The sequence below is a fragment of the Thermobia domestica genome, chromosome 8, assembly GCF_964235325.1.
Source record: "Thermobia domestica chromosome 8, izTheDome1.hap1.1, whole genome shotgun sequence".
Lineage (NCBI taxonomy): Eukaryota > Metazoa > Arthropoda > Insecta > Zygentoma > Lepismatidae > Thermobia > Thermobia domestica.
Genome location: NC_137461.1, coordinates 229,455,326 through 229,473,183, shown reverse-complemented (window position 1 = coordinate 229,473,183; position 17,858 = coordinate 229,455,326). Strand labels below are relative to the sequence as shown.

The 17,858-nt window shown below is 31.0% G+C and overlaps 1 protein-coding gene across 1 annotated transcript; it reads left to right on the top strand.

Moving 5' to 3' along the window:
• Positions 1–242: 242 nt before the first annotated feature.
• LOC145692494 (protein takeout-like) lies at positions 243–16,375 on the top strand. The gene is made up of 5 exons (XM_081767802.1): positions 243–321; positions 5,893–6,040; positions 8,204–8,337; positions 9,114–9,263; positions 14,557–16,375. Exons 1-5 carry the CDS (start codon positions 243–245, stop codon positions 14,730–14,732), a joined length of 687 nt encoding a protein of 228 aa, XP_081623928.1. The 3' UTR covers positions 14,733–16,375.
• Positions 16,376–17,858: the final 1,483 nt, after the last annotated feature.

Genomic DNA, 17,858 nt, shown 5'->3' with positions numbered 1-17,858 from the left:
TCATTTCGCTACGATGTTTTCGCCCAGGCTACTAGTTGTTGCTTATCCATCTCCATAGAAGATCGGTCAATGTTATTCAGGATAGGAAAAAGATATAAACAATAGACGGATGAAACTATTATTAAGGCCGTTCCATATTGCGCTAGGAATAATTTACCATCAAGAGGACAAAGAGATGAGAAGCTTCTTGTATATCTAGAAACACGAGAGAATTGTATAGTTTACGAAGAAGGTACATAGAGATGGCTGAAAGGCCTCGTGTTCAGCTGAAAGGCCAGCTACAAAATTCTGTAAGAGGATTTAGAAATAGCGGAGAAAACCGTACTCTTGGAAGCAAAAATACTCTTGGAATGTACACATCTAAAGACGATGCATTATACAATTTAATATAGGGTATAATTACCGTAAAGATCTATGTACACATCTAAGAACGATGCATTATACAATTTAATACAGGGTATAATTACCCTCAAGATCTATGCACACATCTAACAACGATGCATTATGCAATTTAATATAGGGTATAATTGCCGTCAAGATCTATGCATACATCTAAAAACGATGCATTATAATGAATAGGGTATATTTACCGTCAAGATCTATGCACACATCTAAAAATATGCATTATACAATTTAATACAGGGTATAATTACCGTCAAGATCTATGCACACATCTAAAAATATGCATTATACAATTTAATATAGGGTATAATTACCGTCAAGATCTATGCACACATCTAAAAACGATGCATTATAATGAATAGGGTATAATTACCGTCAAGAGCTATACACACATCTAAAAACGATTCATTATAATGAATAGGGTATAATAACCGTCAAGATCTATGCACACATCTAAAAACGATGCATTATAATGAATAGGGTATAATTACCGTCAAGATCTATGCACACATCTAAAAACGATGCATTATAATGAATAGGGTATAATTACCGTCAAGATCTATACACACATCTAAAAACGATGCATTATAATGAATAGGGTATAATTACCGTCAAGATCTGTGCACGCATCTAAAAACGATGCATTATACAATTTAATACAGGGTATAATTACCGTCAAGATCTATGCACACATCTAAAAACGATGCATTATACAATTTAATATAGAATATAATTACCGTCAAGATCTATGGACACATCTAAAAACGATGCATTATAATGAATAGGGTATAATTACCGTCAAGATCTATGCACACATCTAAAAACGATGCATTATACAATTTCATATAGAGTATAATTACCTTCAAGATCAATGCACACATCTAAAAACGATGCATTATAATGAATAGGGTATAATTACCGTCAAGATCTATGTACACATCTAAAAACGATGCATTATAAAAGCAGGGTATAATTACCGACAAGGCGTATGCACACATCTAAAAACGATGCATTATACAATTTAATATAGGGTATAATTACCGTCAAGATCTATTCACACATCTAAAAACGATACATTATAATAAGCAGGGTATAATTACCGTCAATATCTATGCACACATCTAAAAACGATGTATTATAATAAGCAGGTTATAATTACCGTCAAGATCTATGCACACATCTAAAAACGATGCAATAATACAATTTAATACAGGGTATAATTACCGTCAAGATCTATGCACACATCTAAAAACGATGCATTATAATGAATAGAGTATAATTACCGTCAAGAGCTATACACACATCTAAAAACGATGCATTATAATGAATAGGGTATAATTACCGTCAAGATCTGTGCACGCATCTAAAAACGATGCATTATACAATTTAATACAGGGTATAATTACCGTCAAGATCTATGCACACATCTAAAAACGATGCATTATACAATTTAATATAGGGTATAATTACCGTCAAGATCTATGGACACATCTAAAAACGATGCATTATAATGAATAGGGTATAATTACCGTCAAGATCTATGCACACATCTAAAAACGATGCATTATACAATTTCATATAGAGTATAATTACCTTCAAGATCAATGCACACATCTAAAAACGATGCATTATAATGAATAGGGTATAATTACCGTCAAGATCTATGTACACATCTAAAAACGATGCATTATAAAAGCAGGGTATAATTACCGACAAGGCGTATGCACACATCTAAAAACGATGCATTATACAATTTAATATAGGGTATAATTACCGTCAAGATCTATTCACACATCTAAAAACGATACATTATAATAAGCAGGGTATAATTACCGTCAATATCTATGCATACATCTAAAAACGATGTATTATAATAAGCAGGTTATAATTACCGTCAAGATCTATGCACACATCTAAAAACGATGCACTATAGTGAATAGGGTATAATTACCGTCAAGATCTATGCACACGTCTAAAAACGATGCATTATACAATTTAATACATGGTATAATTAACGTCGAGATCTATGCACATATCTAAAATACGATGCATTATAATGAATAGGGTATAATTACCGTCAAGATCTATGCACACATCTAAAAACGATGCATTATACAATTTCATATAGAGTTTAATTACCGTCAAGATCTATGCACATATCTAAAATACGATGCATTATAATGAATAGGGTATAATTATCGTCAATATCTATGCACGCATCTAAAAACGATGCATTATAATAAGCAGGGTATAATTACCGTCAAGATCTATGCACACATCTAAAAATATGCATTATACAATTTATATAGGGTATAATTACCGTAAAGATCTATGCACACATCTAAAAAATATGCATTATACAATTTAATATAGGGTATAATAACCGTCAAGATCTATGCACACATATAAAAACGATGCATTATAATAAGCAGGGTATAATTACCGTCAAGATCTACGCACACATCTAAAAACGATGCCCTATAATGAATAGGGTATAATTACCGTCAAGATCTATGCACACATCTAAGAACGAAGCATTATAATAAGGAGGGTATAATTACCGTCAAGATCTATGCACACATCTAAAAACGATGCATTATAGTAAGCAGAGTATAATTACCGTCAAGATCTATGCACACATCTAAAAACGATGCATTATACAATTTAATACAGGGTATAATTACCGTCAAGATCTATGCACACATCTAAAAACGAATCATTATACAATTTAATATAGGGTATAATTACCGTCAAGATCTATGGACACATCTAAAAACGATGCATTATAATGAATAGGGTATAATTATCGTCAAGATCTATGCACACATCTAAAAACGATGCATTATACAATTTCATATAGAGTATAATTACCGTCAAGATCAATGCACACATCTAAAAACGATGCATTATAATGAATAGGGTATAATTACCGTGAAGATCTATGTACACATCTAAAAACGATGCATTATAAAAGCAGGCTACAATTACCGTGAAGATCTATGCACACATCTAAAAACGATGCATTATACAATTTAATATAGGGTATAATTACCGTCAAGATCTATTCACACATCTAAAAACGATACATTATAAAAAACAGGGTATAATTACCGTCAAGATCTATGCACACATCTAAAAAATATGCATTATACAATCTAATATAGGGTATAATAACCGTCAAGATCTATGCACTCATAAAAACGATGCATTATAATAAGCAGGGTATAATTACCGTCAAGATCTACGCACACATCTAAAAACGATGCACTATAATGAATAGGGTATAATTACCGTCAAGATCTATGCACACATCTAAGAACGAAGCATTATAATAAGCAGGGTATAATTACCGTCAAGATCTATGCACACATCTAAAAACGATGCACTATAGTAAGCAGAGAATAATTACCGTCAAGATCTATGCACACATCTAAAAACGATGCATTATACAATTTAATATAGATTATAATTACCGTCAAGATCTATGCACACATCTAAAAACGATGCATTATACAATTTAATATAGGGTATAATTACCGTCAAGATCTATGGACACATCTAAAAACGATACATTATAATAAGCAGGGTATAATTACCGTCAAGATCTATGCACACATCTAAAAACGATGCATTATACAATTTAATATAGATTATAATTACCGTCAAGATCTATGCACCCATCTAAAAACGATGCATTATATAATTTAATATAGGGTATAATTACCGTCAAGATCTATTCACACATCTAAAAACGATGCATTATAATGAATAGGGTATAATTACCGTCAAGATCTATGCACACATCTAAAAACGATGCATTATACAAGTTCATATAGAGTATAATTACCGTCAAGATCAATGCACACATGTAAAAACGATGCATTATAATGAATAGGGTATAATTACCGTCAAGATCTATGTACACATCTAAAAACGATGCATTATAAAAGCAGGCTATAATTACCGTCAAGATCTATGCACACATCTAAAAACGATGCATTATACAATTTAATACAGGGTATAATTACCGTCAAGATCCATTCACACATCTAAAAACGATACATTATAATAAGCAGGGTATAATTACCGTCAAGATCTATGCACACATCTAAAAACGATGCATTATAATAAGCAGGTTATAATTACCGTCAAGATCTATGCACACATCTAAAAACATATAATACGTACGAAAGTAGTAAATTGCCTCCTAAATACAGATGTAGATTTCTGATGAAAAATGTTGTAATACTGTACAGTTCAATTAATTTCAGAGCAGTCTAAAAATCACTCTGATATTAATTGACATGTCCCTATTGACATTGCCTCATAGTTACATAACTCACAATGTGGGAGAGTCTTTGTTCAGAACACAAAGGCGAAATGGAGATAGAAGGTCTTTTAGAAGGAATAAGCCATTTCAAAGCACTCATAAAGCAAGGAAAATCTCACGAAACTGAACTTTGTACTGGGGGAATGTTAATTCCAAAATAATTTTCACACTTTAAGACATAAATAACTAATAATACTTAGAAAAGTGATCAAGAAAATTCTATATCCGCAATTTTATACACCATCCGCACAGAAACTAAAAATATATCCACAAAAGCTATATTGATGCAGATACTCATTGATACATTCGTGGATATCCGCATCCGCCAGACTTCTAGATATAGGTATATACTATATGTACTTGACTATAACTCTATGTTTAATATAAATAAGAACAGCTTCGACATCACTTGTATTGATCAAAGTATCGTCATTGCCATATCTATTTGATCGATACCAACCTTGTCCAAAAACAAGAAAGAAATAAACTATAGATCATTAACACACGGAATAAACAAATCCATATGTGTGTGTGTGTGGAGGGGGGGAGAACTGTCTGTTACAGAAAGAGCAACAAATTTCTAAAAATACACTTGAGCTCGGAAGTTTTCATTTATTTATTACTGTTTATTCCAATGTCGATGTAACAAAGCCGGGTAATATCTTACTTGACATCACGGCGCTCTAGAATCGTGCAGAAGCTGTTAATTTGTAGGCAGTGGCATTAAGCATAGTAGTCACTTTTTACTTGTGCTTAACATATTCCCGTTTTTAAAATGTTAATAACAATGAGAAAAGGTTGGAGAGGGGGTACCCAGGCTTATTAATGCACCTCTGCAATATAACCATTTTTCATTATTGTCATAGCCTGTATTGATAATATCTTACCCCTAAAGGTGATATAAATGTATAGTAATGATGTTCTCAATACACCTGCTCTGTATATAACACCTGCTATAATGAACAATAAAACTCTTAAGTTTATTATCGAAATATATCTACGTACACTATGATTAGAAATGTGGTTATCGAAATTACCTTGCGAAAGTACATGCTATCCAATTAGCTCCTCGATTTCTTATCCATTTCCCCACCCAAATTGCCCCAACCTGTAAATATACATATAAAAACTTAAAAGTAGTTTTGTTTGTTTATTTATAGGCATTGAAGAATGGAATATTCCTATTATGGAGCCAATGAAGATTAACAGTATTTCTTTCAGTCAAGGTGGAGGAGTTGTCAGAATTCGAGCATCTTTTAAAAACCTTAAAGTTCATGGTCTCACAAATTACACCACAACATACGCAAAGTAAGTATGATGTGTTGTTTTATATTACAACCTTGAGGATTGTAATTTTAAAGAATAAATGCTCATGAAAAAGTAGAACAAATAGATTCAAAACATCTTTGGTAAAGCTTACTTTCTTTGAGAGTGGCTCTGATCCATTATGTTAATTCACATTTATGTTATACAAAAAAAAAAATTCTAAAGTAGTAGAAGCAAATTATAGGCTAATTTGAATAGTATATGTAGGGATCTTTGAAGACTCTTGGATTCTACATAAAGGATTTTTCAAATTATACACAAAATGATTTAATTAATTCTATAGTGTTCATTACAATATCCTTCTTAAAGTGTGTTTTTAATTTAGAAAAGTGAACTCCAAAACTAATATGTTCATATGTTATAAATTTATAATTGTAAGATTATATAAATATCATACAGACATGAAAGTTTTCTTTATTCTGTTTGAAGGAGAAAATACTAGATCCAAAGTTAGAGCTGAAAGTGTGTGGAACTAAATTTGATCTTCCTGAAGTTAGAATCTCAATATGTTCTCAATATAATGTACTTGATATAAATAATCTAAATAATGGTACAGATTATTTTATTTGAATTTTCATATTTATAAAGATTTAATAAATTATTACACATTATTTTAAAGAAAAGATATGTATATCTAGAAAATACATCTTCTCATTTAGGGTCTGGAAGGTGTACAAAAGATCCTATTTTTTCTTATTATTACTATTATTATGAATTAAAGGTGGTTTTTATCTTCAGATGAGTTTTAATGAAAGTTATGCGTCATTAAATACATGAAATGCAATTATAATGAATACATAATTAAGAGCTTTCTCGAGTCTATATGATTAACTTACGTGTTCTTGGTGAGGATGACCCGGGTTTGATTCGCAGCGGGAGCTCTTAGATTTTAGCATTAATATTTGAGTAACCGTAAGTTACCCGGTGGGCAAACTAAAACAAAAATAAATAACTAGAGCTCTTAATTAAACAAAATTTTAACCTATAGCGTACAACAAGTCGAAAGTTTGAGGGAACAACTAATACTTGATAATGAATATACGTGTAAATTTAAAAAGCTTACATTATATCAAACATAATGCCTCACTTTCTCTGCTATAACATATGTTTCCGTTACAATGACTAATTGACTTGTAGTGAGAGTTTAGCATATACAGAAATATAAATGTAAGATAATGCTAAAGATACATGAAGTCAAAGCTGCGATAAAGCTGAATTATGAAAGAATACTTGAAAAGTATGGTCCTGCCAGTAGATCTCATTAGAATTAGAAGCAGACACATATTAAAGCATAATTTTCCTTGTTCTACTGTATGCGCTTGAAAGATGGACCCTAACTTGTAAAAAGGAACACAGAATAAGGATCTTTAGAAACAAAGAATTGTGAAAAAGTAAGATATAAATAGAAGCAGACTATTGAATGGAGAAAGGTACACAAAGTGGAACTTCACAATAGAAACATGTCACTGTGTATTATACAGATAATAAGATCGAAACGTTGAAGATGAACGAGATACATTGCTCTGTAGAATGTGCTCATATTAGAACTGGCACACATGAAATGCAACAAAAACATATACTCATAAAGTAGTAATAATATAATGGTTTTAAGCACGAAAACATTCGTGACTACCATTTTATTAATTAATTTATTTATGATTATTTCTTATTCAAATTATATGCTTTAGTGATGATCACATACCAGACATTGCTATTGGTTTATAATGAAAAAATTGAGACAACATTTCAAAACTGATATTCCTTTTTGGAAAAGAGCTTCTGAGAAAAAACTTATATTGGTCAATGATTATAATATTAGTCCACGTGGACCTCTAAGTTGCATTAACTGAGGTATGAAAATAAGTAACATCCATAAAACTTAGATGGCAGGCATTTGAATAGTTGTATTAGTTGTACCCTGAATTTTGATTCACATCAATTCCTTATTTTAAGAATCTTTAGGAAGTTTTACTTCGCTTGACCAAGTTAAATAATTAGTACAAAATATTGACATTATTTTGTCAAAATGCTTTAATACTCGTGTGTTGACATATTTCAGCTTGTGGCGCTTACAAAATGAATAAAATCCTTGTTTCATTTTTAATGTAATGCATTATATCTGACCTTCTTTTTTTTAAATTTTAGGTCCGATCCAGAAAAGTTTAGATTTACACTGGGACTTAAATTTCCTGAACTCAGGATAACAGGCTATTATGAGATCGCTGGTCAGTTGTTGTTGCTTCCTATCTCTGGTAGTGGAAGTTTCTGGTCACTATTAAGTAAGTTTTCAAAATTTAGGAAATGTTATAAGTATTTTTTGACCAAAAGAATGACTTTTTTGTTTATTGTAAGTTTATAATTTATTCTTCCTAAATTTCAAAATGTTTGCTATGATTATCTAATCAGCGCTGTGTAACAAGATTTCTCTACAATATAAATAATTCTTTTATATTCTCTCTTATTTTGTATGTATCCGCAGAAGCTCGTGTGTATTATTTGCAGGTTTGTCCTACAGTCTTTAAAATAATTTATTTTGTGCTTTAGTTTAAAACTTAGTTTTCTATTTTTAAATATAATTCTGTTGTGTGAATTATATTTCCTTTTATATCGGACGTCTCTTATTTAATTCATTTCCAGAGAAAAAATAAAATCATCTAGATAATTACACTTCACTTTTATAGTATTATTTTAAATTAGGAATATACAATAACAAATTTGTAAGTGAAAGACCTGCAACAAATCACACTTTTTTTTTATGATAGATACTCTAATGTGATTCAGGGAAGTTAGTTCTGACACAAAGTCATAAGCCTGGACCAATCAGCTTTTTATGATTAATATTATGTACCACAATTAAGGAATAATGTCCTGGATCAAAAGGTTAGTTTGCATATTTTCTATAAAACTGGTCTGTATTAGGAGGTCAAAAATATTTCTAATAATTTCAATCCATACTACGTATAAAGGGTTTAAGAGGTGTACCTCTCAGTCTGCAAGACTTTGATAACTTGTTTCGAGATAATAATATTCAGCTTTTTATTGTTATTTTTAACAGATGGTGTTTCTGCCGATTCCTACAACTGGTTGGAAGTGATACCAGGTGAAAAGGGCCCGAAGCTGAAATTGAGCAACACAAGAACTGATTTTGATATAGGTCGCATGAGAGTCCGTCTCAATAATTTATTCAATGGAGACAAGTTTCTAGGTAAGCAATAAAATGAAAATTTATTTAATAACCTCATACCAGATAATTACCAGAGTTTTATATTAATTTATACAAATGTAATACGAGTAAACCATACATAGAATTTCTAATTCTCCGAAGACATGTTCATGTGTAGAAAAATGTAAAATTACGAACCAATACTTATTTCTTACTGCAATATTTACTTGATATTAGTATGTATAATCATCATTTGTTCGTATACAGTTGCAAGTGCACAAGATTTATCAAATTACATATAGACATATACAGTAAGTAATAACGAATAGCTTGATCAACAGTTGGACGTCAGTTCTTCGAATTATAATCTTTAATGGCCGATAAAGGACAGCTGAAATATGAAAGAGTATACGATATCTTGATGAATATGTAGATTTCTCACCACGAAATAAATTACTATCAGAAAAGTTGATTTGACTGATTAAAGTTTAGCGTCTCATTCAATAGCAAAGCTATATGGACCTACAGTTTAATGTGAGATCCGGAGATCATATGATCTTCTATCTAGAATCGAACCCAGGTCTCACGTGCTCAGCTACTATAGGAAATACAAACAATTTAAGGTATAGGAGGAAAGCAATATAAGATGTAGGGTTAATTATTATTGTCATACATATATAAGTGAACTATATTTTCAATTTAAAAATTAAAAGTAAACTTTGGGGAACGGTAGCTCAGTGGTAGAGCGCTTCCCTCTAATGCGTAGAGTCCCTAGTTCAATTCCCAACCAAGTTTGTGGTGGAAAACATTGTGGGTTTTCTCGGAGTACTCCCATTTTTTCCTACATTCTCATTCCACCAATTATTTCATCTTTATTCAGTTGCCTTAATCATCTGTTTCCCTTAGCTTAAAGGGCATAATTGTGGGGTGTTAAACTGAAAGATTTCATTTCACTTCATTTTAGAAATAAATTCCAATATTTAATTTGGTAATTATCTAGTAACAGGTGGCCAACACTAACGAAGACAGAAAATAATGTGCTCTGCGGGGCTCTAACCAGCCTTCACTCGCTTACGCCCGCTGTCTAATACTGTCTGTCTAAATTAATGTTATTAACCTAACCAAACCGAATGTGAATATAATATTACAAACAAGTCTGTTAAAAACCTGACCCCTCAAAGCTAAACAATAACCTTTAATTTTGAATTTATAATAATAATAATAATAATAATAATAATAATAATAATAATAATAATAATAATAATAATAATAATAATAATAATAATAATAATAATAACAACTAGCATGTATTAATTGTTACAATGAGGATTGGTCTTAAAACTCCGTTGATTATAGGAACTAGTTCACTACGTGGAATGCTCTTTATTATAGGATTTTTTTTTACAAATTGTTAAACACTGAATTTATTTTTAAATGATTCAGCAAATGTTTTACAATTTTTGAACACGATTGTTGCACTTATTTTGTATGTTGTAAATCTACACATTGTTGTATGCAACAGCTTTTATATTAATAAACAATTTGAAAGATTAAAACCATGACAACTTATTTACGCATTAAATACTCCAAATTTTTGTGCAGTGTCTGCGGACTTTATGAGGAAGTTCACGGACGGTGCACGGAAAGTTATGGTTTGAAGACACAAACTCAGTAGTTACTAAAGCAAGAAAATGAAAATAAAACTAGTTGAATTACCGTCTGGACCTCATTTCTTACTGTTTTTGTTGTTAAGAGTCCCTATCACTGCGAAATTAAAATACCGCTAATTTTACAGTATTTATGTGATATCTTCAAATAGATAAAAGAGAATCGAAAAGTGGATCAAGACCTCCCTAGACGATGTTATTTTGCATGAGGTACCGTTATCACGAGTCACCTAATAGCTTTCCGTTTGCAGTTATTTAGAAACGCGAAAATAAATTACGATTTTCTAAATGTCTGGAAATCGAAAGCAGATAAATGAGTCATGATAACGATATCTCACGCAGAATAATATTGTCTAGGGAGGTCTTGTTCCACTTTTCGATTATCTTTTATCTATTTGAAGATATCACATAATTACTGTAAAATTAGCGTTATTTTAATTTCGCAGTGATGAGTCCTCTTAACATGTTAGGACGTTGTTTCCCTTTTTAGACCACCTTTATGCTACTCACTTTGATACAATCATGACAGAAATCTTAGAGTTACAACCACGACTCAGAACTTAACATGTCATATTAGTAAAGAAGTATGTACTTTTCTCTTTTTTTTTTAACGTGACATATTTGTAAACGAGTATTTATTTATTTAATTCATTTTTAGTTTTACGTCTCCAATTACGTTTTCTGCCCTTTAGTCTGCTTTCGATAGATCCATATTACTGTTGATAATGCGCATTATTGTAGTAAATTCAAAAGATACACAATAATCTGTCCGTCTCTTTTTCTTTTCGTTTTTCTTTCCTTCTTGTTAGAATAGACTATTTTTTTTTTTTGGCAGAAATCGATCTATCAATTCCGCTTCGCATTTATACATAATATTCTACAATATTTAATAAGGAGGTAGATTCAGAGTGCAGTTTTGAAAAGAAAACTTGCGAATTGTTAAAAATAATTAAATTTCTAGCGTATTAGAATTATTTCCATGCTTGAAATTATCTTAGCAAATAGTTAAAAGTTTATCTAGGCCTGGTGAAACGTTTGCACGCTGGAAGTAACAATAGAAGTAAGCTTTCGAAACACAAAGGTTCATTGTCCGTACACAGAAGGCGATATATATATATATAGTTAGCCCCGCAGTGCAACAAAGTATATATAGTAAAATATAAGGGAAATATATTTACGTAATATAAGGGAAATAAGGTTGTCATATGCGGCTTTTGATAGAGAAAATTTTCCTAACTTTATTCCCAAAGATTTTCCTCTCACACAATTCTGAGATATACAGCCTGTCAATATAATATAAAATAAAAGAACATAGTAAGTAAGAAGCAAGAAATACACTGTTTAAAAACTTTTAAACATGTTGTTCGTTATTCAATGGAGTAACTACCTATATTCCATTTTAAAATCTTTACGTTTTATTTAATGAAACCAATAGTGAAGATTTTGTAAAGCTAAAATACGCTTCTAATACAGGGTATCCGGAATGGGACTGGCGGTTTTTAAAAATGTAGTTTTAATATGGTCAAAGTTGCAAAAAGAAAAACCTGCATTTTAAAGGAGAACTCAAAAAGTTTATTTGGTCTTACAAGTCTTTCTAACTCAGTAAACTCCATATGAGCTCCATTTGTAACTCTTATAATATCTAGCCTGAACTCAATCTCTCTCCATGTATTCTGTAACATCTGAGGTGCCATTGAAGCAATCACATTCCTAATACGGTTCTTCAGTTCATCAAGGTTACGCACCTTTTTTACCAGGATACACAAGGTCTTTCACATACCGCTACCGGAAGAAGTCCAGGGGGTAACATTAGGAGAGCGTGGAGGTCTCCTAATTGCCCATCACGGCCTATCCAACGGGTAGGAAATTCAGTATCAAGATACTTCCTCACTTGTAGGCTCCAATGTGGCGGGGCACCATCCAATTGGAATATCACTTGAGGTTGCAAATGTTGTAACTGGGGAACAACAAAGTGTTGAAGCGTGTCTAAGAACACATTTCCTGTTATGGTTTACTCTATGAAAAAGAGGGGCCTATAACTGCATTATGTGTTAAAGCACGCCAAACATCCAATTTGGAACTGTCTCTAGAATGTTCTATGTACGCATGCGGATTCTCAGATCCTCATATCCTAACATTGTGTCTGTTAACACAGTCAGACAAGTGAAAAGTTGCTTCATCAGAAAACAACGTTCAATAGAAAAGTATGGTCATAATCAGTCCTGTTCAGAATTTCAGTAGCAAATGCTGCTCTCTGTGGCTTATCGCTGGTACTTAATTTCTTGCAACAATTGCACCTTTTACGCGCGCAAACGTAATCGTTTGTGTACCACATCGTGCACTGTTGACTTTGGAATTGTCAATTACCTGCTCGCTGCGCAAATTGACTTCCTCGGACTACGTGAGAAACACTCTAATTGTTTCCACATTTTCTTCCACACGCGATTTACCATCGCTGTGTTGTTTCACTACACTTCCCGTTGATAAAAATTGATACTTCCACGCCTGGATACTGTTGCGTGATGGAGAATCCTTGTGGTAAACAAGTTGAAAGTTTCGTTGAGCTTAAACAACACTTTTTGTCTCTGCAAACCATCACATGCATTGCGCCTTTTCGACTGCTGACACCATTTCTATTTATCGGCGATACTAGCGCCGTCACCGGTAGTTGTTCAAGTATGAAAATTTGCTGAACAAAACTTTTTGAATTTTCCTTTAACATGAATGCTTTTTCTTCTGTATCTCTGACATATTAAAACTACACATTTTTAAAAGCCGTCAGTCCCATTCGAGACACCCTATATATTTGTGTCATTAATAAATGTTTGAATACAATGCCTAAGATTGAAAAAAAGAAATACCTTACGTGACCTATACAATAACCTTCGGTTAATATTTTACATATAGTGTCTACAAATTTAACAATTTGATATATTCAGGTAATTTAGCGTAAAATATTTTGTGGGTTATGAATTTTACACAGAAATAAGTTCTATACATCACAATTTACATGTTATTAGCGTTGTTTCTGTTGCTACTATTATAAATAAATTAGCAAGCAAGAGAGAGCACGTACTTACTTTATACAGTTTTACTTCGGAGCAATTACACTGGTTTTAGAGTTTTTTTAATATCTTACAAGAAAATGAATAAAACTAGACGTACAAGTTGGTCTAATTATATCCAAGTTATTGAAAAAATAATATTATATGACAAGATTGCATTTTTGATGGAAGTTTACTCTGAATAGTTCTTGCTTCAAAATTATAAACACGATAAGTTCTCCAAGAAATTCTGTATTTTCTCAGCTGCTCGAATAGTGAAATGCAATACTTACAACTCCTTCCTTTATTTAATAAGATTTATTTTCACTTTGCTTACCAGATTGTTGTGTGGAGCAAATACTCATAGTTTAATTTGCACGTTCTTTACATTTCTTAGTACGATGTTGCTTTTTCTTTTTTTACCCTTTTTTTTGACAACTTATTAATAGATATTAGAACGATTTTAGTGAACTTAAATATCAACTTTGTAATTGATTGCTGTTACTATTTCGAGAATTATTTTCCTTTTCTATTTTGTAAAGAAATCACTTTACAGGGCAAATGATCTGGCTAACTTTTGCGTTTAACGTCTAAAATCATATTCTTCTTTCTTTTAATTTTCAGGAGACACAGTTAATTCTTTCTTGAACGAAAATTCCCAGGAGATAATTCGGGAAATTAAACCAAGATTCGCTCGAGAAATAGATAGTATAATCTTGAAAGTTTTCGGTGATGCTCTCGCTGCGCTACCAGTGGACAAATGGTATCTGGCATCATCTAAGAATCAACCAAGTTCCTAAAAAGAAAATATAATAATACTAGTTACAACATCAAGCGTATTTATGCACATCGTGTCACCATGACAGAGTAGTAGTAAGCAAATAGAGCTATGTGGATGCTAAGTAATGTTAATGTGATATTTGTATGTGATTGTAGGAAGATGCTGTTTTGTGTATGAGTAGTGCTGCTTAAAGGAAGGAAATGTTGCAGCTACAAAGACTATTTTTGTTAAAGCTTTAGATTAAGAATGATATACTTAATAAGATGTTCCTCGACTGTATTAAATTGGCTAAGACGGACAATATAATGTTCTGTGATGTTTTCTGAGACCTATAATCAAGGTTTGAAATGTGATTTGAGTAATAGGTTACATAATATACATGAACATCGTTTTATTATTAGTCAGTGAGTGACAAATGAAGAGAATTTACAGAATACAAAATAACTTTTGTTAGAAATTGGAAGTTAATTTTAACAGTTACAATAACAAAGATATTAAAAGTGTTGAATATTAACCGATGCTATTATTAAAAAGGCAGTAAAAAATCATAGTGAAGAAATGTTTAAGAAACAAACAGAACTGCAGCAAAATGTTTCTTTTCTTATTTTTTCTTAATTTATGAATTTACGGGTTCTTTCAATCAACTGTAATATTGATTATGAATAATGTTTTTCATTTACATAGAACTAAACTTTAATGTCAGTACATGATTTTCGGCCTATCGTGTTGTGTGTATATCCAACGTAGATAAGTACAATATATTTATATATTCTATATTAAATAAAGAAATCTTTTTAGTTACTGACTTAAGGAAAAAACACTTTTAAATCTGATATTCAAAGAATTCCTCGTAACGCTATGGAAATCTTGTAGAATAATCTAGAATAATTTGTTCATTTTGTTTGACCATTTATAATGTTGCATTGTGTTTGAAACATAAAATAAGTTTAAAACTATATTTACGATTCTTGGAGTTTGTTTAGATTGATGAAATGTTGCTTTAATTGTTACAAATATGTACGATCTTAAAAATAAAGGTTTATGTAGTATACATTTTATTTTGCTGAAACTCAAAATGAAAGATAGCATTTTATGATTATTGTTATCATTTGCTAAGTAACTTGTAATTTGTATTTTATGAAAGGGATTGACTACAGGTTTACATTTTTTATTCATGATTAAGTTATCATGTGATGTTATAGTTTAAAGGAAAAGATTGAAACGTAGAATTAGAATATATCATCAGCAGGAACACACGATTCAAATACTTTTGTGTGAACTGGTGTCTTAAAACTTTGTTCGTCAATAAACACTCTGTTTCTTTTCAGTATAAGCACAAGTGATAATCTTTTTTCGTTTACACTATTGCTTCACTTGAACTCTTGTAACTAACATTGAACACAATTAAACTTAAGTGGTAACACCTATTTACAGAGAATTATCACGTAAGATCTGAAAAATTCAGTTTTTTCTATTTATTTGTTAATGCTGTTATGTCGTAAAATAAATACAATGTAACTCTACTGTGCATTTAATATATGTATTAAATGTTTGTTCTGCTGACCATCCTTTCTCAGTATTTGCGATCTCAATAATTCCTTTATAGCATGTGGAAATTTTGGAACCTATTGTAAAAGATATTAAGTTATCAGCAGCAATAAAACAAAGTAGTTTTCCATTCTGTAACCTCAACAATTAAAAGGAGAGTAATTACGAAACAAAGCAAAACAGATTTCACTTGTTTATCCAAAAGTTTTATTTTTTACTTACACTGTATTTCATCTAGATTTCAAGACACCATCAGAGGATAGGCTTACGTAAATCTGTTGTTTCCTGTCATATTAATGTGGAGACCCAACTAGTAAAATGCATACAATATAAAATGTAATAAAACTAATTACATTAGAACACAAAATAAAGCCAATTTAATTATATATTAATAGTAATTTGTATCACTGGTTTTTCATACTTACTATATTGTAATATATATATATATATATATATATATATATATATATATATATATATATATATATATCTATATATTTATATATATATATATATGTATATGTATATATATATAAGCAATTACATTTCCATGAAATCCAAAAATTCAACTGGTACTAAAGAAAGATTTTTATTTACAAAATGGAAAAAATAAATTATTAACTCTGTGTCCTTTTTCTAGAAAAAAGTATCTCTCCAATGTTATTTATAATGGCAAATTGAATAAATTGAAATACTAGGTTATAAAAAAGACAGAAACATATGAACAAATGGATATTATCCTTTCACGTTACTTTTTTTATATGTCACTGTGTGTGTTTTGTTGTTATATTATTAATATTTTGTTATTGTGTTGCGACCGTAAATAAAGTTTATGTTTAAATAATAATAGTATGTGACTTTTCTTAATATTTTATTCAAATAATGGCTATTAAGGCTGACTAATAACAATTTAATTTGGCAAAAAGAAATTAATCAGTATTTTATAATAATTTATAAAAGTGGAATCTTCACTCCATCAACTTGGGCTTTAATTAGAGATACACGATTTTTCCAAACTTTAATCACGAATAAAATTAATAAAATGATGCAATGAGAGATACAAAATGGATGAAGAACCAGGATAGTCTACGAAACTTCTATCACATTTGTTTTGATGACTGGTTGATTTGGAGTTTAACGTCCTTTTTTTAACGCAGATACAATATAATACAGTTTAGCGTTAGAAGTTAGTCCCATCCAATATTAAAACCGGGTGGTATAACGCTACATACAAACCTAATTTGATACATAGAGCTACGGGTCAGACTTGTATTTCCAGTCACCATGCCAACCTGGATTCTGGCACTTTTCGAAAACTGGATATCTAGCTATCTGTCTATATGTATGTATGTATCCATGGAGGGGATTACAGGGGCTGTAGCCTAACTTGATCTCCAGGCACACACTGGAAAAATGACCATTCATCGTAGTTTACACTGGATAATATGACACACGGACGTGCTTTATACTTTATAAAAAGGCAAAATGTAGCAATTACTTGAAACTCATGATCAGAAGGCAATTTTAAGGAGCAATTTAGAAAATTACATGTCAGAAGAAATAGCACTTTCACCACTTCCCCCTGAGGAGCAACTCT